Below are 10846 nucleotides of genomic sequence, written 5' to 3' on the forward strand. Positions count from 1 at the left end.
GGAAGATACATCTGAAGATTTTTCTTAGATTCTACAGCATGAAGTAGTGAGTAGGATTTCATCGTTAGGACTAGATTTCTATTTTTTGACATGTACAGGGTAGGTAGATATAATACAGTTTCTTTTGAATGTAATATCTTTTATCTTCTCTCTTCCAATACATTTTATAGGGGTATGTAATTACTTGAATTATCCCCGTCAGACAGTTTATTTTATGACTTTACGTAAGTAATACATCGCTGACTAGTTAGAGGTTTTATTTTGGAGTGTTGTTATATTCTTATGTCTGACTCGACTGATGTTTATTAACATTAATGATGTTTCTTTATATTTCGTAAAAAAATGGTTGTGTATTTTTTAGTATTTAATTTCTTATCAATATAATAATTACAATTGGATATCATATTTTTAGATAACTATTTATTATTCTGCGTATTTTAAATAATTAAGTTATAGCAATTCCTTCATAAAAATAAGGGCATTATAATACGACTTCCAAATGATAAGTGCTTACTTCTCCAACAAGTCAATCTCATTTGGAAAAAGGCTAACATAGGCCTAGTGGATGAAAGCCTCCGAATGGCTCCTATAGAGCCATGAAGAGGCTGATGCGGCCTTTGGGAGACAGACATGTGAATGAAATTCTTGAACAAAACCATACATTTCTTTCCCTATAATATTCCAACACTCTTTGCAAAAGGATATGTTATACCTATTAGGACCATGGCATAAAAGTTCCAAACAACTTCCTTGATCTCATCACTAGAGGAAAGGGCTAAGAGAGTAGCTCTATCGGCGGCCAAAAGCTGATTAAAAATGACTTTTTCCAGATTTAGGTACAAGAAAGAGTTTTCTTGATATACTCTTTCAAAGTGCACCAAAACCTCATTCTTTATAGCTTCTACTCCTTCAATCTAACCATGGTTAGAATTAATGACAACAATTTGATTCTTTCATTTTCTGCCTTTGAAACACAAGTGACAAAAATTGGAATTCAAGTCCCCTTCATTGATCTATCTGGCTCATAATTTTTATAGAAGCATGCTTTCTTTGTATCTTACAAGCTTCTAGAATTCCTCAAGCATACAAAATTTGTTTTCTAGATCATCCAAATTACCACTAATAAGGCTATCATCAAGAGAGTCTGATGTGCCATTATTTTCTCCTATTTCTTAACCCTTTTTGAACCATTTTAAATACTGATTAGTCTTAATTGTCAAATTTATTAGGCAGTTTTATTATTTGGGCCCATTCAGCTAATTTGGTGTTTTTAATCTAATTTCATGAATTAATGAAGCATTGGGCTTGAATCTAGAATTGGGCTTGGGCTTGAATCCAGCATTGGGCTTGGACTTGAAGAGGGCAAACTAATTTATTCTACAAAATTAGATCTTATCTTATCTTATTTTATATAGATATTATTTAGATTTGATCTCATCTAGATATTATTTCATCTAGATCTTATCTTATCTAGATTTGATTTGATTTTACTTATGGGATTGGATTTAAAACAAATTTGTAAGCTTTGGGGCTGAAAAAAACTATATAACAGCACCAAGGTTCTAGTTTAGCTCTCTCTCTCTTCTCTCTCTCTCTCTCTTATATTTTTCGTTTTTAGTTTTAGTCTCTCTTCTCTTTCTCTTTTATTTTCGTTTTTTACAATTCTAGTTCAGACTTTTAGTTTTATCAATAAAATTTCGTTCTCTATTTGATTAATGGAAGGCTAAGTCCGTAGCGTTGTTTTCTCTTGAGGATCAAGCACAGTTCTCTTTGAGATTCTATTATTACTGTTAAATTTTGTTCAGTTTTTTCTCTTCACTAATTACTCTGAATTTGTTGCTATTAATTCATGCATGCTTAGTGCTTGATTAATTGTCTCTACGCTTAATTTGCGTTCATGCTTAATGATCATTTATGAGTAATTGGTGTGTGTGATGCTTAATCACATAATGAATGCTTTATGTTAAATTTCGCTTAGTAATTTAATTTAGAGTTGGATTAAGTGGTTGAACTGATAAAGGATAAATTCTCGCAACCTAGGATAAGAGACTTGCTTGTGAATCAAGGGGAAGCAACGTATTTTAATTCTAATAATTTCTAATTCAATTTTACTCGCTGTTTAATTTACAAAAGCAAACAACCTCCCCCCCCCCCCCCCCAATTTGTTACTATTTCCTACTATCAGTTAGGAACATTTGGTGTATCATTGCTCGTTGGGAAATGACCTAGGATCACTTCCTAGTTACTACATTTTAATATTTATTTGATTCGGGTACGGCCTCGATCAGAGTCCAATTCATAAGCCTTGTTCTCTATCTGCAGATTAATGATTCCATATACCTCCTTGCTCCAAATCTTAATACATGCCTTCTACAAGCACAATTTCTCCTTAAATAAAAAATGCTTCCATCCATGGGTGTGAAAGCTACCCTATAATTCAACAATGAACTTCACAAAGTCTAGATGCTCAAGCCAATAACTGAAGAACCTGAAGGGTTTCGAGCCCCAGTTACATACTTCATCTTTGAATAGAATAAGGTTGTGGTACAAGATGTCCTGTTTCCCTATCCATTATGCATTGATGTTCCAAAGATGGATCATGTCTTGAGATAGCAGAAAGTGGTCCAATCTACTTATTGATCTACCGTCCAGGTTAATCCATAAGAAGAGTTTTCCTAGTAGAGGAATGCCAATGAGATCCATGTTTTCCATAAAGCCTTTAAAAAGATCCATTTCAATGGAGTTATGATAATCAGAGTGTCCTCTCCTTTCTTCATCAGTCGCCATCTGTTAGTCGATGAATACGACTAACTTTTGTGTAATAAATCTGTGCAAATTGTATCTAACTCCTCCCATTTGTGGTTATTTTGTAGTTTTGTAATTAATTTTTGTTAAATATAGGTAATAAGTACTTAGTACTCCCATTTTGTGTATTTAATAATCATTTCCTTTCAATTTCAGGTTAATTAGGCAAGTTTGTGAAGTGTTGATTTTTAGCTTCTTGCTAAGCCAATCTGTCAGCTTAGTGAGCCATCCGTTGAGCGCACCACTCTTGCGGCTGAGCACGAGGAAGAATCTGGAAGAAGGATGAGTTGGACACACGCGCTAAGTGAGAACTCATCCTGCTAAGCGCACCACTTGCATGCATCCGCTAAGCGAGAAGTCGGGCGCTAAGCCGAAATTCACTTATGCACGCTAAGCGAGCCAGAATCGCGCTAAGCATGAGAGCACCAATGAGACCACCTATTTAAGCCTGAAATCAGAAATGGAGGTGGAGTTTGGGCTTTTCCTTGAGCTTCTGCATTTTTAGAGATTTCTAGAGAGAGAAAGGTCCAAGTTCCAGAGAGTTTTGAGAGCTTTTCCTGTGCGAAGACTGGCAGAGAACTGAGAGTGAAGAGGAAGCCATCCTGAGAGCATGAGATGAGTCTATAAGTGATTGTGAGGTTCTAGAGGTGGAGGAGACATCCCCACTACTTGCATTTCTTCAATCCTTCATTTTTCTCTTCTCTTTGTTGTAAAGGAAGCTTCCCAGATATGGAGAGTTAAATCCTTTATTGGTTCTTCCTTGTAGGTACTTGATGTAAATACCTGTATAACTATTTAATGATGTTTTATGTGTTCTTTGTGCTATCAGTACGTCATTTCAGTGTGTTTTTGCCTTGATCACGTAGATGCATGCTATGTTAGGATCATTCAACAGTGGAAACTGGTCTGATTCTTAGAACTTGATAGGACAGGGCTAGTTTATCGCATTATCACAAGGGATCAGGGTACGGTAACCTAGTTGTTTGCATGTTTGTCTTAATGCGGTTCTGGTCGAGTTTAGTCCAACAAGAGGAATCTGAGGACGATGCTTGATCAGGATTAGGCTAGACTATCACGAGGAATCGGGGTTTAGCATTTCAGGAGACACCATAGAACACATGAGCATTGTTAAGTAGAGATTATCCTTATAACGTCAGGCACCTAATAGGAAGACCAACACGTTGTCTACTTGTCTTTACACATCAATAGTCACGTGATTTTCCTTTTTAATAGTTAGTTTACATGCCTGTTCATAGTCCACACATATCTTTTCATACTATACACCTATTCACTGAATATAGCTTTACCAAGTAACACAAGTTCCCCGAGAGTTCGATACTTGGTTCTTACCATTTTATACTACTTGCGCGATCTGGTGCACATGCCGGGTTCGAACAAGTTTTTGGCGCCATTGCCAGGGAACTTCTTTCTATTTGGAAAGTTAGTTCAGTCCTACGAGTCTATTCTTTATTCTTTGATTTACTGTGAATAGTTGCTTTCAATTCATATTTGTTTTCTTCTTGAACTGGATAACTGTTGTTTCTGTTAGTGTTTTATATGCATAGATCTCCCACAGGAAATTTAGTTCATCTGGACTTGGAGATTGAAGCTACGTTAAGAAGGAACAGAGCCAAGAGGAGAAGAAAATTACTGCAAGACAGGACAGTAGCTTCCATTCTAGAGGAAGAAGCTCATTTTTTTTATTCTACATCATCTGACTCACCATCATCAAGGGAATCCGTGACATATTTACCAGAAGCCGTTATCATGGCTGATAAACACCAGCAAAGGGTTACCCTTGAAGACTACTCAAGCAGTTCAATACCATAATTCTTTACCAGCATCGTACGTCCAGAAGTCCAAGCTCACAACATAAACTACCCTTATTCTTTAATTCATTTAATACAGGGGAACTTATTCCAAGGATTACCAAATGAGGACATTTGGCAACATTCATTGAAATCTGTAACATTGTAAAGATTGCAGGCGTACCAGATGAAGCCATCAGACTCATCCTATTTTCATTTTCCTTGGCAGGAGAAGCCAAAAGGTGGCTCCATTCATTTAAGGGTAACAGTCTGAAGACCTAGGAAGAAGTTGTTGAGAAATTTCTGAAGAAATACTTCCCCGAGGCTGAGGCCACAATCTAAGTAGCTGTTAGATGCTTCTGCAAAGGGGAAAATAAAACTGAAAACCCCTGAAGAAACAATGGAGTTGATTGAAAATATGTATGCCAGTAATCATGCCATTCTACGTGATAGAGTGCATCAACCCACTAAGAAGAGTTTACTGAAGTTATCAACTTAAGACGATGTGTTGGCACAAAATAAGTTGCTCTCTAGGAAACTTGAGATCTTGACAGAAACCCTGAGTAAGTTGCCAACTAACTTGTCTAATGGTCAACCTTTATAGCCTTCTATTTTGTAGGTTACAGGTTGTACCATATGTGGTGTTACTCATGAATCTGGTCTTTGCATTCCTTTTGAAGAGCAAATGCAAAAGGTTAGCTACATGGGGAAACAACAAAGGCAGGGATACAATCGAGGTGGATTCTCAGGTTTCCAGCAAGGTCTTTACAACCAACAAGGACAGTGGAGATCACACCCTAGTAATCAATTCAACAAAGACCAGGGTGGACCTTCCAACAGGCCACCTCAACAAGGGCCTAACATTTTTCAGAGGACAACCAAGCTAGAGGAGACTTTGACTCAATTCATGCAGGTGACCATGTCAACTCACAAAAGCACTGAGTTAGCATTGAAGAACCTTGAGATCCAAGTGGGCCAACTAGCCAAACAATTAGTTGAAAAGTCATCCAATAGCTTTGGAGCGAACACAGAAAAGAATCCCAAAGAGGAATGCAATGTTGTGATGACAAGAAACAAGAAGCGTTTAGTAGTTGAGGATGAGGATAGGGTGGCTTTGGAGAAACAAATTGTTGTAAAGGATGGCACTGAGAAAAAGAAAGAGGAGGTAACATATGTGACAAGTTAGGAGAGTGAAAAACCAATAATGGTCGAGGAGAAAGAAATAAATGACCAAGAAAAAGAAATAGAGGTAGAAAAAGAAAAAGAAAATGAAGAAAAAGTTGAAAAAAATAAAGAAGGGAAAGAAAAGAGTAGAAGTGAGAAAGCAAGAGAGAAGAAAAAGCTTCAAATGAGGATACGAAAGTACCATATCCTGTTGTACCTTCCAAGAAGAATAAGGACCGCCATCTAGCGAGATTCCTTGAGATTTTTAGGAAACTAGAAATAACTATGCCTTTTGGGGAAGCTTTGCAATAAATGCCAATCTACTCAAAATTTCTGAAAGATATGTTGACAAGGAAAAACAGATACATCCACCAGGAGAATATTGTTGTGGAAGGCAACTGCAGTGCTGTAATACAGAGAATTCTTCCACCAAAACATAAAAACCCTGGAAGTGTTACTATTCCTTGTTCAATCAGTGAAGTCACTATGGGAAAGGCTCTCATTAATTTGGGAGCCAGTATCAACCTAATGCCGCTCTCCATGTGCAAAAGGTTGGGAGAGTTGGAAATCATGCCCACGAGAATGACTTCACAACTTGCTGACCGATCCATCACTAGACCTCACAGGGTAATTGAGGATGTTCTGATAAGAGTGAAACATATGGTCTTTCCAGCTGCTTTTATGGTTATGGATGTGGAGGAAGACCATGAGGTTCCAGTCATTTTGGGACGTCCTTTTATGTCAATGGCAAGCTGCATAATCGATATAGGAAGAAAGACACTAGAGATGGGTTTTGAAGATCAGAAGATCAATTTTGATCTTTTTGAAGAAAACTAGTCGGCAAACGAAATTTTATTGCTACATGAATAGTAAAAACTGGAATCGCAAAACTTAAATTTATTCTTTCTCTCCAAAACGAAAAAGTGTCTAAAAGAAGAAGAGAAGCCTAAAACTAAAAACGAGAGAGAGAGAGAGAGAGCCCAAACTAGAGCATTGGTGCTGTTATATATTTTCAGCCCCAAAGCTTACAAATCTGTTTTAAGTCCAAGCCCATAAATAAAATAAAATCTAGACAAGATAAAATAAGATTTGATAAAATAAAATCTAGATGAAATAAAATCTAGATAAGATAAGATCTAGATGAAATAATATCTAGATTAGATAAAATCTAGATAAGATAAGATTTGATCTAGATAAGATAAGATTTGGTAAAATTGTCTGCTCTCTTCAAGTCCAAGCCCAATTCCGGATTCAAGCCCAATTGCTTATAATTCTCCTAAAATTAAATTAAAAACACAAAATTAGTCCAATAGGCCCAAATGATAAAACTGCATAATTAATTTGACAATTAAGGCTAATCAGTAATTAAAATGATGACAAAAAGGGTTAAGAAATAGGAGAAAATGATGACACATCAAATCCCCTCACACTTAGCTTTTTGCACTCTTGGGCAAAATAAAATAAAAAACAAAGCAAGGGACAAATCCAAAGCCATTAAAGAGAAACAGACACAACAACAATTACATATTTCTCAATGAATCTCAAGGAATGAAAAGAATGGGTAACATCCAACACGTAAAGAGTTAAAGAATCAAGGTCGTCATGAAAATCATCCAAGCATCTCAAACATGGCAAAATAGTCAATCAACTCAAGAATGAAAAGTGATAAAACCTCACAAGATATGCACTCTATCTCTCAAGTGTCTAGACTATTGTTTACTCTCAAAGCACCCATGAAAACAAACACCACATAGACTTGGCAAGACTCTAAAATCGACAACCACGTCACAAACACATGCACATGAAGATCAAAAGGTCTTTTAAGGTTGTAATGGGGCCAAGGACAAGGTAGATGAAAGTATGGGATAGTAGTTAAAACCCAAAGGAATAGAGGAGCAATGGGGAATAAGTGGGAAGTAAGAAAAAGTAGCAAAGCCCAAAACCAAAATTAAAAAGTAAACCCAAAACAAAATCAACCAAATCCTTAAACCAATCCAAGTCTTCAAACCAAGACCTCATTTATTCAACTTCATTCTTTTTTCTATTTTTTTCTCTTTTTTTTAACGTGAACAGTAGCAATTGAAAGCATTTGAAAAATAAAGCAACGATCAGGCAATATATGTATATACATCAAGCATGGCCAACAAAAACATATCCAATGAAACATACCCCTTCCCCCCCCCCCCCCCCCCTCACACTTATTCCCAAAACAATTCCAAAGCTCCAAAATTCCTTAAGGGTAGGGTGAAATCATGGTTTTTCACTTAAGGCTTGTAATGAGCTCAAAACAAAGAAAGGGGGACATAGGCTCAAAGGGGCTATCAAAGGACTTAATTCAGGGTAGGCTCATTTGGCTAGAGGCTTATAAGAATAAAATGCCTAAATCATCTCCCAACATGCATGTGAAGCAAGAAGTATCAACGAGAGTCAAGTCAAGGCTATTGTGTAAGCAATCAATGGGGCAAAACACACCGAATAAAATAGATGATGATGGCTCAAATTCTCACCAAGGGTAAATCTATCACTCTCAATTCGAACCTTTAAAACTAACTTGACATGTAGAGAAAAACAAGGGTTCCAATTCACAAAATGCCCAGAAACTCCTATTTCAAAAACAATTACCCATTACCTGTACATAACCCAAAATTCAAAGAGGAACATGCAATGTTGTACACAAACATAAAACCAAAATAACAAAATTAACCTAGAACCTAACAAACTTAAACTAGAAAACCTAATAGAATTAAACTATAATACCCAACAAAATTAAAGAACAATCTTCTCCCCCCCTCACACTTAAACAACACATTGTCCTCAATGTAGCACAATCATAAGATCAAGAACAATCAAAGCAATCAATAAAATTTGGACAAGTGCAATAAAAGTAAAGAAGGAGACAAAAAAAAGAAAACTCCCTAAGTCATGGCGGAAAAGAAGTAGGGTGAAGTAAGGAGGTCTCCTCCACCACTACATCCACCAAGAAGGGATTTGTGAGGAATGGTTTCAGCCGGTGTCCATTGACCTTGAAGCTTGTATTTGTGGATTCACTTTTGATCTCAACTTTACCATAAGGAAAAACATTAGTCTGCACAAAAGGACCAATCCACTTTGACCTCAACTTACCACTCATGAGTCCGAGCCTAGAGTTATACAATAAAACTTTTTGTCCAACCACAAAGTCCTTCTTAGCCATCAAGCTGTCATGGAACTTCTTGGTCTTCTCCTTGTAGAATTTGGAATTCTCATAGGCTTCTAAACGGATCTCATTTAGCTCACTTAGTTGCAACTTCCTTTCTTCTCCAGCCTGGTCCATAGAGAAGTTGCAAGTCTTTACAGCCCAATAGACTTTGTGCTCTATCTCTACAAGAAGATGGCATGCCTTGCCAAAGGCAACCCGATAAGGAGACATTCCTATGGGTGCTTTGTAAGCAGTCCTATGCGCCCAAAGAGCATCATCTAGCCTAGTGCTCCAATCCTTTCTGTTTGGCTGCACAATCTTCTCCAAGATCCTTTTTATCTCCCTGTTTGAAATATCAGCCTGCCCATTAGTTTGGGGGTGGTGTGGTGTGGAAATTTTGTGCACGACCCCATACTTTTTGAGCAAGGCATACATGGATCTGTTACAAAAATGGGTGCCTTGATCACAAACGATGGCTCTAGGGACTCCAAACCTGCAAAACAGATTAGATCTAACAAAATCCACAACAACCTTAGCATCATTAGTTCTGGTGGGTTTGGCTTCCACCCATTTTGAAACATAATCAATAGCAATGAGAATATAAACAAAACCAAAAGAGACAGGGAAAGACCCCATAAAATCTATACCCCAAACTTCAAACACCTCACAGAATAACATGGGTTGTTGAGGAATTTTCTATCTCCATGAAGGTGAGCCGCCTGCTCTCTGACAAGGCTCACAAGTGCTATAAATTCTCCACGCATCCTTGAAGATGGTAGGCCAATAGAAACATCAATCAAGCACCTTGTGAGCTGTCCTCTGTATGCCAAGATGGCCACCTGGTGAGGAAGAATGACAGAATTGCATGACCGAGTCAATCTCATGGTCTGGAATGCATCTCCTAATAACCTGGTCACTACACAACTTCCACAAATAGGGGTCATCCCAAATATAATGCTTAGCATCACTCTTAATTTTATCATTTTGAGCTTTAGATGCTAAGGGAGGAAAAATAGAAGCAACTAAATAATTCACAATATTAGCAAACCAAGGAGTGGGGAAGGAATCGGAAATACTATACAGAATGTACAAATGGTCATCCGGAAAATCATCCCGAATGGGTGAGTCCTCAAACGCATTCTCAATCCTACTCAGATTGTCAACCACGAGGTTCTGCACACCACTCCGATCACGGATCTCCAAATCAAACTCTTGGAGCCAAAGCATCCACCTGATCAATCTAGGCTTTGATTCACCCTTCTTCAACAGGTACTTCAGAGTTGCAAGGTCAGTATAAATAATAACACGAGTACCAAGTAAATATGAATGAAATTTCTCAAGAGCAAAATCTATCGCTAATAGCTCCTTCTCTGTGGTAGTGTAATTTTCTTGAGCAGCATCCAAAGTTTTGGAAGCGTAGTAGATCACCCGAGGCAACTTATTAATCTTTTGAGCAAGGACAGCCCCCAATGCGTAATTGGATGCGTCGCACATTAGCTCAAATGGGGCTGTCCAATCAGGTGCCTGAATGATAGGGCTGGTAGTCACCGCACGCTTGAGGCAATCAAAAGCCTCTTTGCATTGGTCATCAAAATCAAACTCCACCTCCTTTTGCAGCAGATTGGATAATGGAAGGGCCACTTTGCTAAAATCCTTGACAAAGCGCCTATAAAACCCTGCATGACCAAGAAAAGAATGACCCTCTCGCACGCAAGAGGGGTAAGGCAATTGTGAAATAACATCTATTTTTGCGAGGTCTACCTCTATGCCCCTACTGGAAATGATATACCCTAAAACTATACCTTGTTCTACCATGAAGTGACATTTTTCAAAATTCAGCACAAGGTTAATTTCAATGCATCTACTAAGAACTCGATCCAGACTATCCAAA

General features: G+C 37.6%; 1 protein-coding gene across 1 annotated transcript; it reads left to right on the forward strand.

Moving 5' to 3' along the window:
- The first annotated feature begins 6089 nt into the window (after nucleotides 1-6089).
- Nucleotides 6090-6614, forward strand: LOC102668818 (uncharacterized). Its single transcript, XM_006579216.1, has one exon. It carries the CDS (start codon nucleotides 6090-6092, stop codon nucleotides 6612-6614), a length of 525 nt encoding a protein of 174 aa, XP_006579279.1.
- Nucleotides 6615-10846: the final 4232 nt, after the last annotated feature.

This window comes from Glycine max, chromosome 4 (genome assembly GCF_000004515.6).
Source record: "Glycine max cultivar Williams 82 chromosome 4, Glycine_max_v4.0, whole genome shotgun sequence".
Taxonomy (NCBI): domain Eukaryota; kingdom Viridiplantae; phylum Streptophyta; class Magnoliopsida; order Fabales; family Fabaceae; genus Glycine; species Glycine max.

Bases quoted from the DNA above. Each gene is read 5' to 3' on its own strand.
- LOC102668818 (XM_006579216.1), top strand. From the start codon at position 6,090: ATGCCAATCTACTCAAAATTTCTGAAAGATATGTTGACAAGGAAAAAC.